The sequence below is a fragment of the Acanthochromis polyacanthus genome, chromosome 3 (genome assembly GCF_021347895.1).
Source record: "Acanthochromis polyacanthus isolate Apoly-LR-REF ecotype Palm Island chromosome 3, KAUST_Apoly_ChrSc, whole genome shotgun sequence".
Lineage (NCBI taxonomy): Eukaryota > Metazoa > Chordata > Actinopteri > Pomacentridae > Acanthochromis > Acanthochromis polyacanthus.
Genome location: NC_067115.1, coordinates 21,592,037 through 21,618,505, shown reverse-complemented (window position 1 = coordinate 21,618,505; position 26,469 = coordinate 21,592,037). Strand labels below are relative to the sequence as shown.

General features: G+C 42.0%; 2 protein-coding genes across 3 annotated transcripts; both read right to left on the bottom strand.

The window, feature by feature from the left end:
• Positions 1 to 4,996: 4,996 nt before the first annotated feature.
• LOC110948861 (sialidase-4-like) lies at positions 4,997 to 21,146 on the bottom strand. Of its 2 annotated transcripts, none has more exons than XM_051945920.1 (2): positions 21,053 to 21,146; positions 4,997 to 6,276 (listed from the first exon to the last, which is right to left on the bottom strand). In XM_051945920.1, the coding sequence occupies exons 1-2, from the start codon at positions 21,110 to 21,112 to the stop codon at positions 5,329 to 5,331; spliced, it is 1,008 nt and encodes a 335-aa protein (XP_051801880.1). In that variant the 5' UTR covers positions 21,113 to 21,146; the 3' UTR covers positions 4,997 to 5,328. The 2 variants fall into 2 exon arrangements, with proteins under 2 accessions (XP_051801880.1, XP_051801881.1); XM_051945921.1 differs by lacking the exon at positions 21,053 to 21,146 and adding an exon at positions 6,382 to 6,712.
• LOC110948860 (sialidase-4-like) lies at positions 12,838 to 14,777 on the bottom strand. Its single transcript, XM_022190596.2, has 2 exons — positions 14,538 to 14,777; positions 12,838 to 14,435 (listed from the first exon to the last, which is right to left on the bottom strand). The coding sequence occupies exons 1-2, from the start codon at positions 14,751 to 14,753 to the stop codon at positions 13,467 to 13,469; spliced, it is 1,185 nt and encodes a 394-aa protein (XP_022046288.2). The 5' UTR covers positions 14,754 to 14,777; the 3' UTR covers positions 12,838 to 13,466.
• Positions 21,147 to 26,469: the final 5,323 nt, after the last annotated feature.

Here is a 26,469-nt window from a genome sequence, read left to right as displayed (position 1 = left end):
AGCAGGGATGTGTTAAGAGACCTTTAAAACAAGATTTTGTTTTCTTTTGATTTTGTTGCAAATTATCTTAAACTGACAGGCCTGGAAAGAAGCAACAAAATAAGAGATTATAAATCTGCAGTGTAATCATCTGCTTTTCCTGAAAAGACCTTGATTGCAGAATAATTTCCAGAAGAGACCCAAACTTTACATGCAACATCTGCAACAATCATACAATTTACTCTACTTTTTACCTCTAAAATTATACTTTTGATTTAAAACATTTAGGGAACTCTAAAACATGCAAATGTACAAAAGCATCTGTTTGTCTGTCAAGATTAGTTTTGAGCATTTTGCAGTTTTATGTGCAGTTTTACATTTAAAGACTATAATCAACTAAGCGCTGGCCTATGGGAAGAATTTTTTGCCCTGCAGTTTTATCACTTCCAGAGGAACCCTGGTTAAGTATGTGGAGGTAAAAATAATCTCTCTGAGGATTTAGGTGTAAGTGTGATGTGGCTCACAGCCGGTCTTCTGCCATCTTTAAACAGCTGCCTTCCACCTAAATAACCCCTCAGGGAGCAGTTTGCCTTTCCTGGCATGCTTGCTCATATTGAGTTTTATTCAATTAGCATGCACATGCACACTCACTGACCTTGTTCTCCCTCTTTGAAAATACAAAAAAGTCCATATATCTCCATGGAGTGTGCCTCATTAAGGTCAGTTAGTGAAGTGTGATCCAGAGCCCCTGAGACGTACTGTAGCATGAACCCTGTGACAGGAAACAAGACAGAGTGTGTATATTTGAATGATGTGGGACCCCTCTCCGATCCACAAAACCTGGAATAGACAGATGACAGAGACATATAGCAGCAGAGCTATGAGCTCATAATTTATCCACATGTCTACAGAAAGAGAAAGATGTTATTGAAAGAGTGGAATGGCATAGCAAATATATGGAAACACATTTTTACCAAGAACAAATAAATGTCCCTGTTCATTATACTGTAAGTCAACATTATGATATATAAATTAAAACTGTTGACTCAAAAATGTCAATTTCATTTTACTAATTAAAAGCTGTGCGCTTATTTGGTCTTACAATGAACACTTCATTAAATAAAACTGTTTTTCTTTTCCTGGTGGAACTGGACTTCCACAGACAAGACAAAGAAACTGAAAATATCCTTTGAAAACTTTACATCCACACAGAAACCGTTTAGTAATGCTCTACAGCTTTCTTTTGGTGCTGGGAATGTGTGATTGAGACAAATGAGTCTGATTATAGTCAGGACATGGGAGTGGGACTGCAGCAGCAACAGACGATGAGAAGATTGCAGATATAGTCCTATTTTTTTCTCACAGTTTAACCTCCAAACCTCCATTTTTTTTAACCACACGTCTGTCCTGTGTAGTTGCTTGGTAAATAATCAAAACACAGAAAAGATTCACAGGACTTTCAAAAGGAAGAAAATCAGTTCCGGAGAAGTGAACCAAAAGCAAACACCAGCACTAGGCTCCGTGACTTTGTTTGATGACATTTGGCTTCAAGGAATCCTTTTTTTTTTTTTGATGCAGCTTTTAAAGACACTGTTTTTTCTTTCTTTTTACCCCCTAAACTTGTTACATGACTTAAAGGATAATTTTAGGTAAATTAGATCCTGCAGATATTTTCAAATCAGTTCAGTTTACATTCTCAATACCATACTCGGTTTCAGCACTGTATTCTGGGGAGTTCTTTGATATGCATTTATTATAAAGAGAGTAAACAGCTACGCCATGCTGCTCTGTGAGGGCGCTCTTAATTACAGGGTGCTTTGAGCTAAATGCTAATTAGCATGCTAATATGTACACAATGACAGTGCCAGAGATTTCACATCTGTGCATCTGTGCTACAGATGCCACAAGGATACTAACATGATCACTGTGCAGACTACTTTACGCTTGGTGTGTGTCACGCTATCAGAAAATACAGTGAGTTGCATATGATGTTAGACAGCACAAACATGGAATCTGTCTACACTGAAAAATATTAATGAATTCCAAAAAAATACCTGACTGATATAAAAATGTCCTGTGTGGCTCTTTGTCTATCTTTTGAAGAGGTCAGTCTGTGTCATAAACAGTAGTATCAGGAAAATGAACTGTACTGATCAGGCATAACATTATGACCACTGGCAGGTGAAGTAAATAACGCTGATTATCTCTTCATCACAGCACCTGCTGGTGAGTTGGATATATTAGGCAGCAAGTGAACATTTTGTCCTCAATGTTGATGGGTTAGATGCTGGAAAAATGGGCAAGCCTAAAGATTTGAGCGAGTTTGACAAGGACCAAATTGTGATGGCTAGATGACAGGGTCAGAGCATCTCCAAAACTGCAGCCCTTGTGGGGTGTTCCTGGTCTACGGTGGTCGATATCTATCATAAGTAGTCCAAGGAAGGAACAGTGGTGAACCAGTGACAGGCTCACTGATACACATGGAGAGCAAAGACAAGCCCGTGTGGTCGGATCCAACAGATGAGCTACTGCTTAACTTGATGAAGAAGTTAATGCTGGTTCTGATAAAAAGGTGTCAGAATACACAGTGACTCAGTTTGTTGTGTATGGGGCTGCATAGCTGCAGACCAGTCAGGGTGTCCATGCTGACCCCTGTGCACCGCCAAAGGTGCCAACAAACATCAGAACTGGAAGAAGGTGGCCTGGTCTGATGAATCAGCTTTTCTTTACATCATGTGGATGACAAGGTGTATGTGTCGCTTACCTGGGGAACACACGGCACCAGGATGCATTATGGGAAGAGGGCAAGCTGGCAGAGGCAGTGTGATCCTTCGGGTAATGTTCTGCTGGGAAACCTTTGGTCCTGCCATCCATGTGGATGTTACTTTGACATATACCACCTACCTAAGCATTGTTGCAGAGCATGTGTAATAGAATGAGATTGATGTTGTTGCGCTATATGAATTTGTATTTATTTTTGTTTATATTTGTATTTATTGTTTTTATGTTTTTTTTAAATAATATGTTGAATATTGGTCACATCCTGTGGGGAGACTAGTTAACTACGGTTATGGTTATGAGTTTTTTAGTATGTCCATTAGGGAGGGGGATTAATAATCACCGGAAGTGTGGTCAGTATTTTATTTTGAAAAGCGGTGTATTGCTTCCTCTTTTTATGGCAACTCCTCATGGGAAGGTATGTGTTTTTGTCACTCTCTGTGTTTTCTTGTTTTTTTTCTTCCTTAATGGAACGTTTTGTTTTTGTCAAGCTGTTTATAACATTGGGTGTATTGCTTCTTCTCTTTTTATGGCGACTCCTCATGGGAAGGAAAATAAATGTCCCGTTCGAAGATACCATCCTCGTGTTGTTTAATAAGAAATCAAACACAGCGCAGAACACGATTCACTACACATGTACACCCTGGAAACGGTATTCCCTGATGGCTGTGGCCTCTTTCAGTAGGATAATGCACCGTGATACCAAGAAAAAATAGTTCAGAAATGGTTTGAGGACTTAATGATGTTATGCCTAATCAGTGTATGTGTTTACAGGTTAATAAAGATGCACACACTTTAAGGCCCTCATCAGCTGATATTGTGCTCTTGACCATTTCCCAAAACAAATTTTACATCATTAATGTATTTATTAGCTATGCTTTGTCCTGTAGAGGTCACGGAAGGCTAGAGTCTGTCCCAGCTGAGGCTAGAGGTCAGATACACCCAGGACAGGTCGTCAGTCCATCGCAAACCTAACACAAAGGGAGAGAAGACCATGCAAACTCACACTCACACCTATTTAGAAACCATAATTAACCTGACATGCATGTTTTTGGACAGTGGGAGGAAGCTGAAGCACTGAGAAAACCCACACAGGTGCAGTGAGAAGAGAAAAAACACAGTTAACCAGCATTTATTTTTGTCAAATTCAGCAAATATGTCCTCACAGTTTGCAAGCTATGTTCATTCATATGCCTGGCTCTGTAAATAGGAAACAAACAATGAAGCTCAGTCTGATCCTCACAATACCATTCCAGCGTGTTCTGCGCACATTCAAGCTCGTCCACAGTACAGATGGAGCAGGAGAGGAGAAGGGAGTAGTGGGGAAATCCAACACATGCAACATACTTAAACATGCTAATTGGCTAAATACCTACAATCTCTCTCCAGAACACTGGGTTCTACCTTCAAGATACAGGTTGCTGGAAACCAATGACAAATTTGATAAGAGACATTCCATCCTGACAAGAAAATCACATTAATTTATCAGTAATAGAACCAATAGATGTTCTGGGATGTATGCTTACTCTCTTTTTGTTACAGTGAAATCAATAGCACTCATATCTGACTAAAAGCATGGCACTGAAGCAAGGAGACAGTTCAAGCAGCTGCCTGCTGACACAGATGCAAGTAATGAAATGACGCACTGTATCTAGATCACTTTAATAATAAAGCAATAGCAAATAGGAGTTATGTGCTGTAACTTGCAAGTAGTGACCAGATGCACTGTGTGTTCATGTTCACATGACTACAAGGATCAACAGTGATCTTTGGTGGCACAATGAGGTTTCACTGTATAATTATTAATCTATTTAAAATCTATTTAACAGCACAATGCAAACATGTAAGACCTTTTATTAATGAGTTTTATTATTTATATCAGCTAGACAATATTAACAATATTTTTAGGTCTGAATAATGCAGTAGTCTTTAACAACTTAAGACAAACTCATTGCATATCTGTTTCATAAGACAGGTGGTAGACAAGTATTTCCAAGTGTGTCAAATAGATGTCTGCACACTGTCCAACTTGCAAAAAACACATTTGTTAACAACCTAGTTTGCTATTAAATACATTTTTGCAAGTTAGAAAGTTGAAACTTCAATGTTTGACTTCACTAATGAAATCATTAAAACATAAAATTAGGGTGGGTAAACTCATTGTCTAATGATGGATAGAAAATAAAGAAGAAAAGACAAACACTTATGCAAAATAAAATGACACAATGAACACAATGAATTTTCTGGATTTTACATTCATTTTATTTTTTACAATAATGCTGCATACATTTGAATGGAAACTTGATCTAACATTAGAGACAGCTTTGTTTTCCACATTAGTCAGTTGATTTGAGTCAATGTTTAACATGATCTGAAAACAGGAAGAAGAATTTTCCTTCTGCCTTTGTATTTGTATTGCTTCCTGTAAGTAGGAGAACCTCATTGTTAATATTAAAGTAGCATATGGCCCCATTTGTTTCTTACTAACACACTTTTACACATTTTACACACTAAGCAACAGTAGGTTCTCTACAAATATTGCATCTTTTTGTACAGAGCAAAGATTTTCTTTTACTCTCCAATGACTTGTTTGAGCTCATTGTAGCTAAAAACCACAGAAGCTATCTGCTCCGTTTCTTTCTTCTCCCCACTCTCCAACAGACAAGCAAACCAACCCTCACCAATGTAAGCCAGGTCTGAGTAACCACTGGGTCCACTGCTGATGATCCAGGGTTTGCTCCATGAGTTTGGATCACGTGGTGTTTTGTTCAGATACACTCCCAGACTAACCCTGCGGCACTGGTGACTTGGGTGGGTGAAGAGCAGCCACTTGTTTTTTTTCTGGCTCTCATCATTCGCTACATCTTCATTCTGAGATGGAAAAGAAACCAAGCTTCCCTGACAGCCAAAGCCCGTCTCCATGAGCTTTTGAACACCACTCAGCTTGCAAAACTCATGTCCGTTACTCTCACTGACGTGCTCCTCTCTAAATCCTCCCTCAGTGCGAGCGTTGCAGTAGATGATGCTGTTGCCGCTTTCATCAAAAAACTCTGCCATTTGACATTCAATGGATTTTTCTTGAAACATTTGGCCAAACTGCCAATTTTTACCAGAATCATCACTGTACAGGGAGAGTGCAAAAGGAGCACAGCTCTTAGACAAGCGGCAGCAGGAGTTCATACCAGAAGTATAAGCATGGATTGGAACAATCAACCTTCCCTGCTCTGTTTGAAGACCGTGGCCCGGACCTACAGCAAAAGTGGCCCAAGTTTTAATTTCAGGCAGTTTGTCAGTCAGATCAGTAAGTTCAGTCCAGGTTTGTCCAAGATCTTTGCTGGTGATGTAGCAGAGACGGGCTTTGTTTGTGTAGCAGTTTATCTGCCGCTGCTCTGAGACGGTGCCTTCAACACAGATAAAGAACAGGAAGAGGGTTTTGCTGGTTTTGTCATACAGCGGGCAGGGATTCATAGGGCGGTATCCATCAATCTTTGCCTCTTTTACCTCTCGGAGCTCTGACCACTGAAGAAAGATATGATCGAATGGTGTGTAAATAAAGCAGTTTGATGCATCTGAAAGCAACACTGTATATTCACAAGCAATAAAACTGTTAATTAGGATGATTACCTCAATTGTCTTCACATTAGGGGTTTCCTCCTTCAGTTCTCCTCTTTTCATTACCAGCATTTTGGAGCTGCTGTCATCTTCAGTTCTCCTTTGCTCTGCAAAAGCCAGAAGAGTTTCACTTTCTGTCTCACAGAAAAGAGCAGGAATCCTGTAAACCCAGCCATTAGATTTAAAGACAGTTTGTTGCTGCAGTTGAACATTCCATAAAGTCACGTCGCCCATGTTTGGTCTCCTTGTTTACAAATAATCTTGGAATAGATTAAAATGAAAGAGTTGCAGCGGTGCAGTTTGCCTGCTGAGGGTTACATAAGACTGGGCGGTGCAGTTCACGGAAGGGGAGGAGCTTTTTCTTCCGCTGCAGTAAAAAACAACCCTGGTCCCTTTCACAAGAAAGGACTCAGCTGTCAGTGGGCTGAATCCTCTGTTCTGCTCATGAGAAATGAAAAAAAAATCCACTTTCATGAGGAATGTCAGAAAAACAAGTTTAGGTCAGCCTAACATTATTAAGTTTAGGTGTAAATTTACAAGCAGACACAACCAGAACACAACAAACACAAAATCTTCAAATGTAAGCAGCACATCAAACTTGATAGATAGATAATTAAAAATCATTAGAAAAAAGTAGTGAAATAATAAAAGCTCAGGACTGTGGGATATTAAAGACTATAGGGACTGTGGATTTGGTATTCAACTTTAAAAAATTACAATTGCTTGGAATATATATTTGGTCAAGTCAGAGCTTCCAAATCTCAGATTGTGGCCACTTCGATTGAAGTGGCTGAACAATACATGATGGCATCATCTGAATAAAGTCAGTCGCTGCTTCTTACTTCTTGATGAACATGCTGCTAGTGTTACAGCAGAAGACGTCAAGCACGGCTAGTTCTTATAAATGATTTTGGTATGATTGTACCAACAATGGTAAACTCTAGACACCATGGCTCAATTCATTCCTCTTTTTCACTTTCCCAAAAAATTTCCACCCTTCCCCAAAACAGCCACTCAGACCATCTCTTCATTGTTCCTATACAACAATATGCAAATGCTTTACAACTGCTGCACAGGTCACAAGGTGAAACAATGAAAAAAGAAAAAAAAAAAAGACATTCTGCTTCATTTTCCAAGTGACTGTAAAAGTTAAAAATCTGTCTGATTATTTAAAGGACAAGAAAATCTCTGTTCAGCTTTGTATACTGGAGTTTTGTGGTCCACGTTTTATTTTGCTTTTATGCTTCATTATAAAGTTTCACTTGTTACATACTGGTGTAAAGGAAAGTGTTGAGCATCCAAGATGTACTTACGTATTCATGAATAATTTTCATCATTGACTGAATCCTAGCTAGTGGCTGGGTGGTTAGTACTATCTGCTGGTAGCTAGAAGATCCCCAGTTCCCGTACCAGCCTGAGACTGGGATCTTTCTGCATGGAGTTTGCATGTTCTCCCTGTGCAGCGTGGGTTTTCTTTGGTTACTCCGGCTTCCTCCCACAGCCCAAAAACATGCTGAGGTTAATTGATAACTCTAAATTGTCCATATAGGTATGAATGTGAGTGTGATTGTTTGTCTCTATATGTAGCCCTGTGATAGCCTGGTGACCTGTCCAGGGTGTCCCTGCATTCACCCTAAGTCAGCTGGGCACCATCACAACCCTAATGAGGATTAAGCGGGGTACAGATGATGGAGAGATGAATCCTAGTTGGATGATAACTTGAGAAAAATTGTATGAATAGCAGTTGTGGCTGTCCTGTACTGTATGAAATCTGGAAAAGCTGCTTTATGAATGCTTCAGCAGTGCAGCACAACACTGTTGCAGCAATGTGTGCCACCCTGCAGCCCATAAAACTCACAGATACCCCTCTTTCCTCTCCTCCTCCCAGTTCTCTGCTTCTCCCTCCAGACTGCTCTACTCTGCTGTTCTGCATCCACTCCTGCCTCCAGTGCTCATAAAAACAGTGGAGCTGACAGGTGCTGGAGACCCAAGCCAGGGACACGAGAGGGAGACGGGGGAGATGAAGGGATCAGAAGTTGTGATTATTATGGAATATATTTCGATCAAACAAACCTCTGCTTTACACTTTATCCAAATATATTCACATCAACAGCTTTCACTGAATTTAAAGTGACTAATTTGAGCTCTTTTTTTTCTCTCCAATAAACAAAGTGAAGGAGCTGATTCAGCAAAAATAAACACCTCAGAATAGAAGTGATTTTGACTGAAAGCAGTGCATTTCTGCATTCATACCGCTGTGATCAGACCAAACTATGGTTGGCAGGAAAGAGAAATGAAGGAAAACAACAGAGGAAGGAAAAGTGAGACTGAGGCAGAGGCAGCAGAAACAACTTCATATATATATATATATATATGAAAATGCAGTCAAAAAGCAGCCACTTGCATAAAGTTTGTCTTAGTTCTTTTTTTAAACCTGAAAGGTTGCACCTGTTCCAGCTGAGATAACTGTAGTTACAGTTATTCATTGTAAATGAATAACTTTTGTACCCAAGTGAGTGCAAATCCAACATGTTCAGTGGCCCCCAGTGATTCTGTTAATTCCTCATCTTTCACACACCCTGCATCTAACCTACACTGTCAGTCAAAACTTGTTTTAACCTAAAAATACCATCTGTTGTACAACATGGTGCTGCTCTGCTCGTCACGTGAAGGAGGGCTTCTCTTGCATGGTGTGTGTTCTGTGTGTCTCTTAGTGACATTTGTGTTTTTTGTCCTGCCTACCACTTGTCAACAGTGGACTAAATGTGCAATGCATCAAGCTCATGCTTTGAACTGTGTTGGGGGCAGAATGGGAGCTGCACGGCGCTGCTGCTAGCATTGGTATGTCTAGTGCTGTCAAGCCGGATAGCCCACTGCTTTGCCAGCAGGGCTGCTAGCTCTGGGAGGCTAGCGTATAGCCAAACTGAACTGTTGGCCTCATAGATATATACAAACGCTAGATGTCTCAAGATGGAGTCTGCGGCGGCGTCACTTGGCGGCCATCTTGGGACAGGGGACTGCTCTGGCGCACTGTACTGTAGTCAATGGTAAGGTGGATGATTTCCTCACTTTAACATTCATAATTCGCTCAATTCTTGATTGATTTACAAACGGTTTAGTTTATTACAAGCCTTACTAACGTGGCTATGATTCAGGCTCAATTCCGAAATCGCAGCTTTTCGTTTTGAAAAATGCGGCATAGTTGTGTGTCTTTTCTGCCTGGCTACTCACATTGAAGATGGTGTTACTCACAATCTGATTTTCAATTATTAGGTTTTCCTGAGACCAACGTTTTTTGAGAACATAATCTTTAGGTGAAATTACATTCTTTGTGGTTGTGGTTGTATTTATTTGCTGGTTAAGAGACTCCGATTGAGACCTTAGACTTATTGTTTGTATACATCTATGCCTGGATTAGTTAGCCTGCAGCCAAAATGCATTGTGGGTAATGTAGGCACCAGGTTCATGAAAAGAAAAGACAACATCTCTGTTTGTTGTGCATTGATTTTGTTTGAGCTTTGTTTTTATCTGTGCATTAGAAAGCTAATAGTAATAAAGAAGTGCAATGCTAAATAATAAAATTACATTTACATCCATTTATGCTGAAAAAAGATGATATCTGTGTTCATTATTATATGAATTCAATGGTTTTAATTATTCTTATGTAAGCAGTAAAAGAAGTACATCTCTGACGTTTATAACAAACCAAGCTGTTCTAAAATCGATTGAAAATTGAGCAATCTACAGTGATTTTAAAATCCATGCTCCATTGACTTTAATGTTATGAGTGATCGAGCAGCCCTGTCCCAAGATGGCCGCCATGTGGCGACGTCGCTCCCCATAGGCTGACAGCGCTCATGAGCCATCTAGTGTTTGTATATATCTATGGTTGGCCTTACTGGACCAAGGAATTCTGCCACCTTCAGGCCTGCCGGACGACGTTCCGGGGGAGTTGCTATGATGCTACCGACCGGATCATTGCCGAGGCAGGAGACTCAGGAAGTGAGGGAAGAGGAGCAGTGTGAGGCGACGCATCTGTAGAGCCACCAAGGTACCGCTGCCCATATATAAATTCATATCTATGCCTCTGCCAACCCTCACTCGCTTACAAACAAACTGGACAAGCTGCGCCTACAGGCTGGAGCCTGCTACGAATTCTGTGAGTCTGGTTTAATGGCTTTTACAGACACATGGTTCACACAGGATGATGGGTTCACACGTGAGACATTGCCAGCTGCGCTTTAAAATAGAGTGCGCGTTTACAACGCTTCATACGGTAAAGCGAAGAAGCCGCTTTGTGGGGCATTCAGGCACACGTCTTAAACTAATTCAATTAATAATTAAAAAAACAAAAACTAAATGTTTTCTGCAAACTTCACCAGATTGTTGTTCTACACGTCCTCAACTACTTCTGGTGTAATTTTCAACTTGATTCACTGTAACATTTTGGATTAATCTGTTGCTGAAGTGACAGACCGCATGCAGGATAAAACTTTCTTTCATGGGCAAATTAAAATATTAATAAAATAAATAAATAAATGAAATTGTTTTCTGCAACCTCCACCAGATTCTTGTTCTACATGTCCTCAACTACCTCTGTGGTAGTTTTCAACTCATTTCACTGTAGCATTTTGGAGTAAACTGTGTTTGAGCCACACAAAACGACTTAAACCAGAGGATGAGAGTAGCTCAGCTGTAACACAAGGAACAGGCAGAATGAGATTTTTCCAGGTCCAACACCAAAATACTGTGGGACTCTATTTGTGGCATGACCAATATGGACACATAAAAAAAGCCAGTGTCTTCCAATGATGACAGTCCAAAAGCCAATGAGCTGAATGACTTTTATCTGTGTTTTGAAACGAATCATCAGGAGGACTGCAGGGAAACTTTAGAGTGGGTTAGTTGTAATGAGCACAAGGACAGAATTTTAATGGAACAGAAATCAGTTACTCAGATTTTTAAATCATTACAATCTAACAAAGGGACAGGTCTGCTTTTCTTTTAAAAACATTTGCAGAGAAACTCACTACAGCTTGGCATCAACGCTTCCAGCTCTCCGTTGATTGTCATTCAGTACCAGAGCTCTGGAAAAGATCAATCATCATTCTAGTTCCTAAAAATACATGCCCCCAGGTGAACAACGATTTTAGGCTGGTGGCTCTCACCTGGATCTGGAGTGGATGGTTTCGTTAACTGGTGTGATGCTCACCAACTGCAGATCAATGCAGGAAAAACAGTGGAGATGCTAGTGGACCCCAGGGCAACGGGAGATCACAGCTCTGTGGCCATACATGGGTACGACACTGAGTAGGTCAGGTCATACAAATACCTAGGTGAGAATATCAATAATGACTTAAGCCAGCATACGCAAGTGGCAAGTGTCTGTGCTGGAATCCAACAGTGTCTGCATTTCCTCTATTGACTCGGGCTGTTTGGTGTCTGTAAAAATATTATGTGGATTTTTTACAGTGCAACAACTGAGTCTGTGTTGCGATATGGCATTACCAGCTGGTTCAGAAATTTGACTGTTAATCAAAAGCTCAGATAGCTAATCTGTTAAAGGCAGCAGGGAAAGTCATCGGTCGTCCAGCACCTCTAACTCCCCAAGCCCGGTTTGAACAAATGACCCTCAGACAAGCAGACAGTTGTTTGTTTGTTTTTTAAAATCAGATGCCTCTCAGGTACTGTACCCCAAATACACTCTACTTAATTCCACTACGTAAACACAACAGGTACAAACACTCATTCATCCCTCTGTCAGTGAAGCTCATTCATGAACAGATTACCTGGGATGAAAGAAAGACAGGAAGCCAGTAAGGTCATAACCCTGTGTCTAACAGTGTAAGGGGTGTGTCTGTGTTATTTTTATCTACATAATGCTGCATTTGCACATTGCACTTTGTTTTAACCACTGTGATAATGCATTGCACTTTTATGTCTCTTATTTTTTAAATGTATTTTATTCTGAATGTTTATTTTATTTTTGTGTGAGTGGTATGTGTTGTCTGTGCAACTGCTGAGCATGTTAATTTTTTGAGATAGAAGACAAACCACTTCTCTCCAATGAAGCTGTTTATTTTTTAATATTAGTGTCTCAGGTGGGGATAAACGGTGGTTTAGATTTAGTTCTCCCATTAGCTGGTGCACAGATATGTCCATATCTCCTGGCACATAATTCAACCAGTCTCCAGGAACCGCACCTTGTAAAAAGAAACCCTTCTAGGAACCTCTTCCTGCTCTCTACCTGTTAGTCTTAATCCTTTGTTAGCTGTGATGTGATGCCGCTATCTCATAGGGAGGATTATGATGGTTTCCACCCTTAAACAACCTTGAGGTTAGCAGTTTCAGTACGATTACTTTTTACCTTATAAGGAAAAGGAACATACTGTGGAGCAAAGCCAATCCCTCTGTCTTTTTGGTGTCTTTATGTGTGACAGCTTGACCTGTCTGTTTTCATCGTTTATTTAACGCTTCAGAACCTGGGGTTGATGCTCTCCCTCTACTCAGGTCAACACAACGCATCCATTAATTACACAACAAATGGTTATTAATATCAATATTTTAATACTAATATGTGATATCAATTTCAGTGTTCAGCTAGAAGTGCCTTAAAAAACATAAAAATGAAAAACTAAAAACAAATCCTAACACAACAGACCTCTATGTTTAAGACAAATTCCAAGACACCTTGACCTTGAATTTTATTTGCAGTAAGAAATGCATTTTTTTTCTTTTAATAGACGATTAAATATTATGTGTTGTAGTGGAAATTAATTCTAGCAAAGATAAAGGAGAAGCATTGCTGTGTCACATGAAAAAATGTAAAAGTAGTGAGACTTGATCGTGAAACAATGATCCTGACTGTATGGTGTTTATTGATTAGTTGAAATCTCCACAACAGCAGTGTTTCCTGTAAGTGGGAGAATCTCACTGTTATTGTAAAAGTAGCATATGGCCAAATTTGTTTCTTACTAACACATTTTCACAGATATTACACACTAAGCAACAGTAGGATCTCTACAAATATTGCATCTTTTTGTACAGATATCAAAATCAAACAAGCCCTTGCACTGGATAAAAGCAAATATTTTCTTTTACTCTCCAATGACTTGTTTGAGCTCATTGTAGCTAAAAACCACAGAAGCTATCTGCTCCGTTTCTTTCTTCTCCCCACTCTCCAACAGACAAGCAAACCAACCCTCACCAATGTAAGCCAGGTCTGAGTAACCACTGGGTCCACTGCTGATGATCCAGGGTTTGCTCCATGACTTTCTGCTCCGTGACTTTTTGCTCCATGACTTTTGTTCACATAGTGTTTTGTTCAGATACACTCCCAAACTAACCCTGTTTGACTGGTGACTTGGGTGGGTGAAGAGCAGCCATTTGTTTTTCTGACTCTGATCATTTGTTACATCTTCATTCTGAGCTGGAAAAGAGACCACACTTCCCTCACAGCCACTGCCCGTCTCCACGAGCTTTTGAGCACCACTCAGCTTGGAAAACGTATGTCCGTTATCCTCACTGACATGCTCCTCTCTAAATCCTCCCTCAGTGCGAGCGTTGCAGTAGATGATGCTTTTGCCGCTTTTATCAAAAAACTCTGCCATTTGACATTCATTTGACTCTGCTTCAAACATTTTACCAAACTGCCAAGTTTTACCAGAATCATCACTGTACAGGGAGAGTGCACGATAAGACGGCATCTGATCAGAAACACAGCAAGATTTCTTGACAGAAGTATAAGCATGGAGTGGAACAATCAACCTTCCATTCTCTATTTGAAGACCGTGGCCTGGACCTACAGCAAAAGTGTCCCAAGTTTCAGGCAGTTTGTCAGTCAGATCAGTAAGTTCAGTCCAGGTTTGTCCAAGATCTTTGCTGGTGATGTAGCAGAGACGGGCTTTGTTTGTGTGGCAGTTTTTCTGCTGCTGCTCTGAGACGGTGCCTTCAACACAGATGAAAAACAGGAAAAGGACTTTCCTGTTTATATCATACAGTGGGCAGGGATTCATAGGGCGGTATCCATCAATCTTTGCCTCTTTAACTGGTTGAAACTCTGACCACTGAAGAAAGATATGATCAAATGGTGTGTAAATAAAGCAGTTTGATCTGAAAAGCAACACTGTATATTCACAAGCAATGAAATTGTTAATTAGGATGATTACCTTGATTTTCTTCTTATTAGGGGTTTCCTCCTTCAGTTCTCCTCTTTTCATTACCAGCATTTCGGAGCTTGTGTCATCTTCAGCCGTTCTCTGCTCTGCAAAAGCCAGAAGAGTTTTACTTTCTCTCTCGCAGAAAAGAGCAGGAATCCTGTAAAACTTTCTATGAAAGACAGTTTGTTGCTGCGGTGGAACATTCCTTGAAGTTACGTTGCCCATGTTTGGTCCCCTTGTTTAAGAAGGATCTTGTAATCGTCGCAGTTTACCTGCTGAGGATTAAATAAGACTGGGCGGTGCCATGTAAGGATGGGGGAAGAGCTTTTACTTTCGCTGCAGTAAAAAAAAACAAAAAAACTTTGAGTTTCTTTCACAAGAAAAGGACTCATTTGTCAGTGTGCTGAAAAAAAGAATTGAAAATTAAAGTCAACTTTCATGAGAAATGTCAGAAAAACTAGTTTAGGTCAGCCTAACATTTTTAAGTTTAAGTTAAAATTACAGGCAGACAACCAGATCATAACAAACACAAAATCTTCAAATGTGAGCAGCACATCAAAGTTTGAAAAAATAGGTGAAGGACGGATGGATGGATAGGAGCTGTCAGAAAGCAACATTAGAACAAAACTGTCCTTTGCTGCCAAACATACAGGCAGAGAACAGGTCCATTTAAGTAACGTGTTCAGACAGATGAATCAAACATGGAGCTGGTTAGTCAGTAACAGTAGACATGTTTGGTGCAAACCACGTTCGGGTTTTCAGGAGAGAAACCTCATACCAAAAGAAGGAAACCAGGAAATGTTTTGCTTCGGTTTTGCTTGACTGCCTCCAGGACTGGGCAGCTTGTTCCAACATAACTAATGTGGCCAGTTGCACAAAGTTTGTCTTAGTTTTTTTTGTTTCGTCTGAAGGGTTGCACTTGTTCAGACTGAGATAAAAATTATAGTCATCGTTATTCATTTACTATAACTATGTTAATTTTGTGTGTATGTGTTCTGCCCTCACTGTTCGACGTCAGCACAGCTAAGCAGACAGATAAAATTTTCAACAAATGACAGGTGTATTGTTTTCTTTAATGAGACGTATCCTTCGCAAACCAACAGATTAAAACTATTAGAAGAACAAAATCACATTTTTTAGGCTCTGGGTTATTATATTACAGCCCAGAGCCTAAAAAATGTGATTTTGTAATCGATTAGACTCTTTGTCTAATCAATGGGGCTTTGATAACAAGAGACCATACTGAGTTTTTACAAACAACCACAAACCTATGTGTAGTATCCTGATTTTGTATATCAATGTATTTTTTTACTTTATTTGCAGGATGTGTTTTATTACAGAACAAAGCACTGATTCATTTAATGTGTTTTACTACATGATTAAAAGTATAATTATTTCATTCGTTCAGGTTAAAAAACTTGCATTTTGCATAAATATTAAAAGGTTTGCAGATGTTAATAAATTCATAATTTCGTTACAAGCTAAAAAAACAAAACATGTTACATCTTTTATCATTTCATTATGATGGTGTATGTTTCACTGGACTGAAAACATAGAAGAAGAAACGTGAGCAGAAACGCCGAAGAAAAAACAGTTGGGAAACCGGAAGAGAAGCGAGAGGAGTTTTTTTTCTGCACATGTGTGATGGCGGCATGAGCTTGAGAGAACGACCAGAAAAAGTCTTCACAGCTCAGTCAAAATAAACCTGGTTCAGCACCCCTCGTTTCTGTGGACTGCTGCGGAGTTTGTGAACGTCCTGCACCAGAAGAGAGAGAGCGAGAAGTGGCGCTGCAGGGACCGAACTGCACGAGCTAAGTGAGGCTAACCGTGAAGCTAACGCTGCTGCGTCAGAGCGGATCATCATCCTTGTCGGGAGTCGGCCAGTGAGAGGAGACGGTGTCGCCGCCAAAGGGATCAACACTCACCTGTGTCCAGGACGTCGAGAGGGAGAGAGATTCTGCTGCACCCGGTTGCTAAAATGGTCGTGAGGACAAGGTTTCTTTCCACTCTGAACTGGTAGGATTATTGCTTTTAAGTCGTTTTCCCAGAAAAGAGCTCCAACGCGCGCCAACGGTTTAAACAGCAAGCTTGCTTAAAAGAACCAAAGAGTGCACTCACAGAAAAAAACTAAACTTTCCCTCAGCCGAGGTTAAACCAATTATTCTTTATTAATCCACCTTATATTGTATTGTTTTTCTCCTTGTTCAATCATTTGAATACATGCCAGAATTTAAAAGCTACAGCTATTGTGTGTGTGGTTATCATTTTCATTTTCGCTTAAACAGTACACTGTAAAAAACATTTTTAAGTTAACTGGTGACATTTTAATTTTATTGGTTTATTTGTTGATTATTGATTCTGGGAAGCCTCAGGGTGGTGATTTTAAAGCAGAAGAGAATCATATTTAACCCTAGACACTGTTTTTCATACACTGGAATGTCTCTTTTGTCAAAAAAAATAGTTAAGGAAGGGAAAAAGCATTTAGGATTTAGTAACTAGTCCATTTACATTAACGAGCCGGCTGACAAAAGGGTTACATATGTAAGTAAGCTCATAGTGTCATTCTGTGAGGTTCTTTTTGGTTGAGAATTCTCCATCGGACAGTCCATGGTGCCTGATCAGATGCGGTCTTATTTTTAAATAAAATTATTATTATACAGACAAGATGGGTTCAGAGGACGTTTCTTCTTCACCTGCACATCATGGATGTAAGAGAATCTACATCTGCACACATCTTGCAGCCAAATATTTTATTATTGCGTGCATGCGTGTGACCATCACCAGCCCTCCCTGAAAGCTAAGCTGACATTCTTTATTAGAATTCCCTGTTAAGAGCCAGGGAGGGCAGTGCTACACCTCAGTGGTGACGTGAAGGGAAACAAAGGGTGGACAGGACGAAACAGGACGGACAGGGACTAGCAAGCAGTGCTATTACATCTGAAGAATTTCAGGTGTTGTGTTATTCTCGACTATTAATTACCCATTAATAAGACAAACACACACACCGAAAAAACAGAAAAACCAAACAAAAAAATAAACAAATGAATAAATAACCAAACAGTACTGAACACCATAGTTGTGGGTGTCATGTCATAGAGAGTGGAATAGGCCAGAAGAAGATACTAAAGAAAAGGAGAGTGGGTTTAGTGTGTTTGGACTCTGAAGAGAGTCTCTGCACATTCTGGTGGGTCCCATCACTGCTCAACAGTGGAACTCGACAGGAGCTGGTGAGACCTGATCAAACATGCACATGCAAGTGTGAAGGACCCCAAGCCGACAGGGGGTGCCCCCCCCCGGGCAAGAGGACCCACCCACCACCCAAGCCCCAACCCCGCCCGCCCCGGCCCCCACCAGATCCCCGCACCTCACCACCCCCCCACCCCCCCTCCCCCAAGGGGGCCCTGGTCTCTCTCTGTCCTAGGTGTGCGTTGGCACAGAGGCTTGGCAGCAGGTGTGGCTGATTAATAATTAGCAGAACAAGCAGATGAGAGCCATTCAATCAGCTCGTCAATTCGCGCACTCCCCGCCTCCGTTGGACATTGCAAACTGATTGTAATGTGGGGCTCGCTCCGTTCTGTTATGTTCTGTCCGTCCCCCGCCGTCGGACGTTACGATCCGAACCAGATATTCGGATATTCATCATTAATCAGGGCAGAATATCCGGAGTCCAGAAAGTGCTGTTCAGGCAGCCCTGGTATCTACATCTGTTCCACCTTTTGGCTACGTCCGTTTCCGGTTTTCTTATTTCTGGTATCCAATTGTAGTTCTTTGTATTTTTTCCTGTGTTTTAAATAAAGGCATTATTAAACCACTCTCCTGTCTGTGTCCGCCATAACAACTGAGTTTTTCCAAACAACCGCAAACCTATATAAGTGGGCTCATGGTGTTATACTGTGAGGTTCTTTTTGGTTGAGAATTCTCCATCGGGCAGTCCATGGTGCCTGATCAGATGCGGTCTTATTTTTAAATGATTATTATACAGACAAGATGGTTTCAGTGGACGTTTCTTCTTCACCTGCACATGGTGGACGTCCAAGAAACTACGCCTGCACAGTGTCCAACTTGCAAAAATACATTTATTGTCTACCTAGTTTTGTAAATTAAAGACATGTTTTGCAAGTTGGAAAGTTGAAACTTAAATGTTTGACCTCACTAATGAAATCATTAAAACATAAAATTCTGGTGGTTAAACTCCTTGTCTCCTGCTGGTTAGAAAATAAAGAAGAAAATGAAACAAAGGACACCATAAACATCCTGGCTTTTATTTTCATTTTATTTTCTACAATAAATTGTTTATTTGATACAGAAGATGAATAACTTCTCTTCAATTAAGCTGTTTTATTTTCTAATATCAGTGTCTCAAAAAATCTTGTACAAGGACCTTCTCTGTTTGGAACAGCCTCCCAGAAAAGGATGAAGTCTCATGGGAACACAACATCTTTTTCAGTGTGGTGCAATGTGATTGGCTATAGAACATAAACATATCATTCAAATAGTGAAATGTGAATGGTTACATGGTGAGAAGGAACCGTGGTTTAGACTTGGTTCTCCCTTTGTTGATGTACAGATATGTCCATGTCTCTTGGCACACGATTTATCCAATCTGCAGCAGCCAAAAAAGAACCCTCCTTGATAACATTTCCTGCTCTCAACCTGTCAGTTCTTCTCCTTTGTTAGCTGTGATGTGCTGCAGCTACTGTTGATACCGAATATGGAGGTTTGTTACGATTAGCAATCCTGAAAAACTTTGAAAATGCAGTTTAATTAGTTGTTACATTTTGAGGAAATAGGAATATACTGTGAGACAAAGCAGAAACACTCTGTTTTGGTGTGTGTGTGTGTGTGTGTGTGTGTGTGTGTGTGTGTGTGTGTGTGTGTGTGTGGCTGTACTCCTCCAGCTTGACCTGTCTATGACCTTCATGTATTCAGTCCTCAGAGCCTGGGACTGATGCTTGAATCCTCTCTTTCCCTTTGTTCAGATCTTCACAAGTCGTGCATTAATTGCACAGCAATAGTATTAATATATCAGTGTTGTAACAATTTCAGTGTTAAGCTAGCAGTGCCTTAATAAAAACTGGAACACATACATCGTAACACATACATTTGAATGAAATCGTGTTTCATGAGAAAACTTTATCTGAAGTTACTGACAGACTTGTCTTCTACATAAGCCAAATTGATTTGAGTCAATGTTTAACATGATCTGAAATCAGGAAGAATTTTTCTGCATCCTTTGTATTTGTATTGTTTCCTGTAAGTGGGAGAACCTCATTTTTAACGTAAAAGTAGCATATAGCTCCATTTGTTTCTTATTCGCACATTTTTACAGATTTTACACACTAAGCAACAGTAGGTTCTCTACAAATATTGCATTTCATTTTTTGTATAGATATCAAAGTCAATCAAGACTTTGCATTGGATAAAAGCAAATATTTTCTTTTACTCTCCAATGACTTGTTTGAGCTCATTGTAGCTAAAAACCACAGAAGCTATCTGCTCCGTTTCTTTCTTCTTCCCACTCTCCAACAGACAAGCAAACCAACCCTCACCGATGTAAGCCAGGTCTGAGTAACCACTGGGTCCACTGCTGATGATCCAGGGTTTGCTCCATGAGTTTGGATCACGAGGTGTTTTGTTCAGATACACTCCCAGACGAACTCTCCTGGACTTGTCGTTTGGGTGGGTGAAGAGCAGCCACTTGTTTTTTTTCTGGCTCTCATCATTTTTTACATCTTCATTCTGTTCTGGAAAAGAAACCAAGCTTCCCTCACAGCCGTATTTGCCTGTCTCCACGAGTTTTTGAACACCACTCAGCTTGCAAAACTCATGTCCGTTACTCTCACTGACGTGCTCCTCTCTAAATCCTCCCTCAGTGCGAGCGTTGCAGTAGATGATGCTGTTGCCGCTTTCATCAAAAAACTCTGCCATTTGACATTCATTTGACTCTGCTTGAAATAGTTGGCCAAACTGCCAATTTTTACCAGAATCATCACTGTACAGGGAGAGTGCATGAGAAGAAACACAGCCCCTACAGCAACAGCAGCAGCACTTAAAGCAGCGACAGCAGCGACAGCAGCAGCTCATACCAGAAGTATAAGCATAGAGTGGAACAATCAACCTTCCCTGCTCTGTTTGAAGACCGTGGCCCGGACCTACAGCAAAAGTGGCCCAAGTTTCAATTTCAGGCAGTTTGTCAGATCAATAAGTTCAGTCCAGGTTTGTCCAAGATCTTTGCTGGTGATGTAGCAGAGACGGGCTTTGTTTGTGTTGTTCTTTATCTGCCACTGCTCTGAGACTTCGCCCTCAACACAGATGAAGAACAGGAAGAGGGTTTTGCTGGTTTTGTCATACAGTGGGCAGGGATTCATAGGGCGGTATCCACCAATCTTTGCCTCTTTTACCTTTTGGAGCTCTGACCACTGAAGAAAGATATGATCGAATGGTGTGTAAATAAAGCAGTTTGATGCATCTGAAAGCAACACTGTATATTCACAAGCAATAAAACTGTTAATTAGGATGATTACCTCAATTGTCTTCACATTAGGGGTTTCCTCCTTCAGTTCTCCTCTTTTCATGACCAGCATTTCGGAGCTGCTGTCATCCACAGTTGTTCTCTGTTTTGCAAAAGCTATAAGAATCTTACATTCTCTCTCATAGAAAAGAGCAGGAATCCTGTAAAACTTGCCATCAAATTTAAAGACGGGTTTAAAGACAGGTTGTAGGGGCAGTTCAACATCCTTCGAATTGCAGCCGCCCATGTTTTGTCTCCTTGTTTGAAAAGGATCTTCTAAATGTCACAGTTTGCCTGCTGAGGGTCAAATAAGACTGGGCGGTGCAGTTTGTGGATGGGGGAGTAGCTTTTTCTTTCACTGCAGTTAGAAAACTCCTAGTTCCTTTCACAAGACAGGACTGAGCTGTCAGTGGGCTGAGTCCTCTCTTGTGTTCATGAGAAATGAAAAAAAAAAATCCACTTTCATGAGATGAAATGTCAGACAAACTAGTTTAGGTCAGCCTAACATTATTAAGTTTAAGTGTAAAATTACAAGCAGACACAACCAGAACAAAACAAACACAAAACCTTCAAATGTGAACAGCACATCAAAGTTTGTCACAAGCTTGAAAAAATAGGTCAAGGACGGATTGATGGATAGGAGCTGTCAAAAAGCAACATTAGAACAAAACTTTGCTGCCAAACATACAGGCAGAGAACAGGTCCATTTAAGTAACGTGTTCAGACAGATGAATCAAACATGGAGCTGGTTAGTCAGTAACAGTAGACATGTTTGGTGCAAACCACATACGGGTTTTCAGGAGAGGAACCTCATACCAGCTATGAAGCTCATTGGTGGGAATGTTTTGCTTTGGTTTTGCTTGACTGCCTCCAGGACTGGGCAGCTTGTAGTCACTGATTCAAACATTTGGTCAAATTTAGTCTGTCTGCCCCAGTTAATTAAAAATCCTCAGAAAAAAGTAGTGAAATAATAAAAGATCAGGACTGTGGGATATTAATGACTATAGGGACTGTGGATTTGGTATTCAACTTTAAAAAATTACAATTGCTTGGAATATATATTTGGTCGAGTCAGAGCTTCCAAATCTCAGATTGTGGCCACTTTGATTGAAGCGGCTGAACAATACATAATGGCATCATCTGAATAACAGGAAAGTCAGTGTTCTTATGAATGATTTTGGTATGATTGTAACAACAATGGTAAACTCTGGACACTATGGCTCAATTCATTCCTCTTTTCCACTTTTACACAAAACTTCCACCTCTCCCCAAAACAGCCACTCAGACCATCTCTTCATTGTTCCTGTACAACAATATGCAAATGCTTTACAACTGCTGCACAGGTCACAAGTTGAAACAATGAAAAAAGAAAAAAAAAACAAGACATTCTGCTTCATCTTCCAAGTGACTGTAAAAGATAAAAATCTGTCTGATTATTTAAAGGACAAGAAAATCTCTGTTCACCTTTGTATACTGGAGTTTTGTGGTCCACGTTTTGTTTTGCTTTTATGGTTCATTATAAAATCTCGCTTTATATGCTGGTGTAAAGGAAAGTGTTGAGCATCCAAGCTGTACTAAAGTCTTCATGAATAATATTTGTCATTAACTGAATCCTAGTTGGATGATAACTTGAGAAAAACTGTATAAATAGCAGTTGTGGCTGTCCTGTACTCTATGAAATCTGGAAAAAGCTGCTTTATGAATGCTTCAGCAGTGCAGCACAACACTGTTGCAGCAATGTGTGCCACCCTGCAGCCCATAAAAATCACAGATACCCCTCTTTCCTCTCCTCCTCCCAGTTCTCTGCTTCTCCCTCCAGACTGCTCTACCCTGCTGTTCTACATCCACTCCTGCCTCTGGTGCTCATAAAAAACAGGAGCTGACAGGTGCTGGAGACCCAAGCCAGGGACACGAGAGGGAGACGGGGGAGATGAAGGGATCAGAAGTTCTGATTATTATGGAATATATTTCGATCAAACAAACCTCTGCTTTAGACTTTATCCAAATATATTCATATCAACAGCTTTCACTGAATTTAAAGAGACTAATTTGAGCTTTGTAAAAAAAAAAAGAAGTGATGGAGCTGATTCTGTCACAAAACGAGGGGTGAACCCAAGCAGCAGGCAAAACAGACAAGGCGATGGAATTAATATAAGTTTAATGGTTAACACAAAAAAAAAAGACAGGAGGGCGTGACAGTACCCGTCCCCCCCCAAGGTGCATCTCTTGGCACACACGGAACCTGGTCGGGGTGCAGGCGGGCGACTCTGGAACCGGCAGGGATCCAGCGGGGGGGAACCGCTCCAGGGGTGGCCCGAGGGACGGGCGGGCTGGGACCGGGTGAGTGGGAGGGACAATGACGGAGGACGGTCCAGGGGAGCGTTGAGCCCCTCTAAGGTCGCGGGGGGAGCGTTGAGCTCCTCTAAGGTCGCGGGGAAGGCCTTATGCCTCTTCAGGGGCGATGGGCCCCACAGGGACAGAAGACGGGGCGATGGGCCCCACAGGGACAGAAGACGGGGCGATGGGCCCCACAGGGACAGAAGACCGGGCGATGGGCCCCACAGGGACAGAAGACGGGGCGATGGGCCCCACAGGGACAGAAGACCGGGCGATGGGCCCCACAGGGACAGAAGACGGGGGTGAGGCGGCTCGGGGCCTCTCCTCAGCCGGACGGAGTGAGGCGGCTCGGGGCCTCTCCTCAGCGGCAACTCCGGCCTGCTCGGGAGTTGAGAGGGTGCAAAACCCCTCTGGAGCAAGAGCCGGAGAGCCACAGCGCTGCCTGGCACGGCGCCTATGTCGACCAGGCTTCTGCGCTGGGGATGCTAGAGAGGGCAATGAAACAGGGTTGGGCTGAGTACAGGGTGTATTGCTAGGGATAACAGAGTCCATTAGATTAGGAGCAGACAGATGGAGAGACTGGGGACAGGTGTGGTGAGAGGCGGGGACGGGAGGGGTGACAGATGGTAAGGGCGTGTCTAGGAATTCCCCAATGTAGTCTGGCAGGTGGCACCAGAGCCAGGATTTCTGCGCTGCTAATTTTCGACCCTGAGTGACCAGAATATTTCTGGGGTCCCCCCACCAGTCCCAGTACAAGTCACTTAACGAATAAAAATACTCCTTGTTCTCCTCGCAGGTAAAAATATCTCCAGGGAGGCACTTGGGGACCTCCCTGGAGATTTTGGCCGGGAACCCCTTCTTCGAGAACTGCGCCGTCCCCTGGATGGCAGCTTTACGGCTAGCCGGGTTCCCCAGAAGGGAGAGTTCTGATCAAAATTAGACATGGTGTTGGGATCAGGGAGGAAAAAATAAAAGAAATCAGGCGTGCCTGCTGGGTTCTTGGGGTGGTTGAGTCATTCTGTCACAAAACGGGGGTTGAACCCAAGCAGCAGGCAAAACAGACAAGGCGATGGAATTAATATATGTTTAATGGTTAACAAAAAAAATCACTCCATTAAGGAGGCACAGGGAATCAAACAGAAAAAGGACAAAACGAAACTAACTAAACTAAACCAAACCAAACTAAAGGCAGACCAGACAGCCGAAGTGGAAGCAAAAAAAAAACTAAACTGACAGGGAGGGGAACTCACTATTGTCCGGGGAATCTGAAGACGAGGTGGGGGACCGAGCTGGGGGAGCCAGTGGCGGAGATGTGGCGATGACAGAGAAGCCAGCAGTCCAAGAACAGACGGAGGAGGATGCCAAGCGGGTGAAGGATACCAGGGTGCGGAGGGGCAGACGGAGCAGGCAGGATGTCCACAAAGAATCAGAGTCCAGATAGCGATGAGGCAGTATACAGTGTGTATGGTCCGGAATGTAGTACGCAATGACTCAGCAATGAGCTGAGCGTGGTGGCAAGTTTTTATCTGCTGATGATTGCCTATTCACGCCGGCTGCACTGGAAGCACAGCCGCTCGTCGTTATCTTAGGGGCCGTTTATACGAGGACCATCCTAACAGAAAACGCAAAAGTGGCGTCTTGTCATTTCACGTTTAGACGAGCGGTTTTGAAGGAAATCTGCGTATATACGGTGACTCTATAGTGTGTGGAATTCGATTGGATATGCATGCCAGGCAACTGGGTGGCGCTGTGATAAAACTCTGCCATGTCTACGTGCATGCTTACTATCTCCCTTTTCGGATCTCCGCCGCGGTAAATGTTCATGAATGGAATCTGTACAGATTCTGTACGTTTGTTGGTACAACTCCTGTAGTGTACATAGAGCTGCCAGAGTTGCTTGAAGGTAGGAAGGATGGAAATAATCACACATCTTTGTTTACGTCCTTGTACTGGCTGGCAAACCAAAGCACGTATGTGACGTAATTGCGTACGCGACGTGGTCAGATCTCGGCAAAGTTTTGCGTTTTGCTGTTTAGATGGAAACGTAATAGCGGAGCGTTTTCTACTTTTCCACTCTGGAGGCCGGTTTCAAATTTTTGCGTTTTCAAGCCCCCAAAACGCCGTCCTCATATAAACGGTAGGGTGTTTTGTTGAAATATTTTGCCGTTTTCACCTGCAAGCGTCCTCGTGTAAACGGCCCCTTAATGAGTCTGAACACCGAGACAGGAGGGCGTGACAGATTCAGAGAAAACAAATAGCTGAGAAAGGAAGGGGTTTTGATCGAAAGCAGTGCATTTCTGCATTCATACCACTGTCCTTGAGCCAAATTGTGCTTGGCAGGAAAGAGAAGTGAAGGAAAAAAAACAGAGGAAGAAAAAGTAAGACTGAGGAGAGGAAGCAGAAACAACTTCAGTTTAACTGAAGTTTCAAACTTTAATATGTAAGTATATATATATATCTCAAAGACAAAGATAATGGGAAACTGTCACAGGCGGAGCTGGTGGACCAGAGCAGAGAACCACACTACCAGGGCTGGCTGAGTGCAAATGGTTTATTGTGTGGGGTGAAGATGGTGGCTAGGTGGGGGAAAACCAGGGCGTGGGAGCGGGGAGCTCCGGGCAGGAGTGGGGGATCCAGGCAGGAGTGGGGGGTCCAGGCAGGAGTGGGGGGTCCAGGCAGGAGTGGGGGATCCAGGCAGGAGTGGGGGATCCAGGCAGGAGTGGGGGGGTCCAGGCAGGAGTGGGGGTTCCAGGCAGGAGTGGGGGTTCCCGGGCAGCCGAACTAAACGAAAGCAGGAGGAAAAAACAACGTCAAAAAACACGGCAGAACTCAAAATAAAAACTGTTGAAAGCGGCTAGAGACCAAACCGAACTGCATGGTTTCTTGTTCAATACTCTGGCAGGGAGTGGAAGGTTGAGCCGGTCTTTATTGCAGGGGTGAGTCATTAATGAGATGGTTGTCAGCTGCCCGGGAGACGTGGAGATGGTTGATTGCCTGAGTGGAGTCAGCTGGAGAAGCTAGACTCCACTCAGGCACCGAGCTGCAGGGGAAAGACAGGACAGGGGAGCAGATGAAAATAGACAGGCCAGGCAG

What these genes read in the sequence shown, in the direction of transcription:
- LOC110948861 (XM_051945921.1), bottom strand. Translation starts at nt 6,603, where the DNA reads ATGGGCGACGTGACTTTATGGAATGTTCAACTGCAGCAACAAACTGTC. An exon ending in CTAATGTGAAGACAATTGAG is followed by an intron (nt 6,277 to 6,381) that starts GTAATCATCCTA and finishes ATCTTTCTTCAG; the next exon opens with TGGTCAGAGCTCCGAGAGGT.
- LOC110948860 (XM_022190596.2), bottom strand. Translation starts at nt 14,753, where the DNA reads ATGGGCAACGTAACTTCAAGGAATGTTCCACCGCAGCAACAAACTGTC. An exon ending in CTAATAAGAAGAAAATCAAG is followed by an intron (nt 14,436 to 14,537) that starts GTAATCATCCTA and finishes ATCTTTCTTCAG; the next exon opens with TGGTCAGAGTTTCAACCAGT.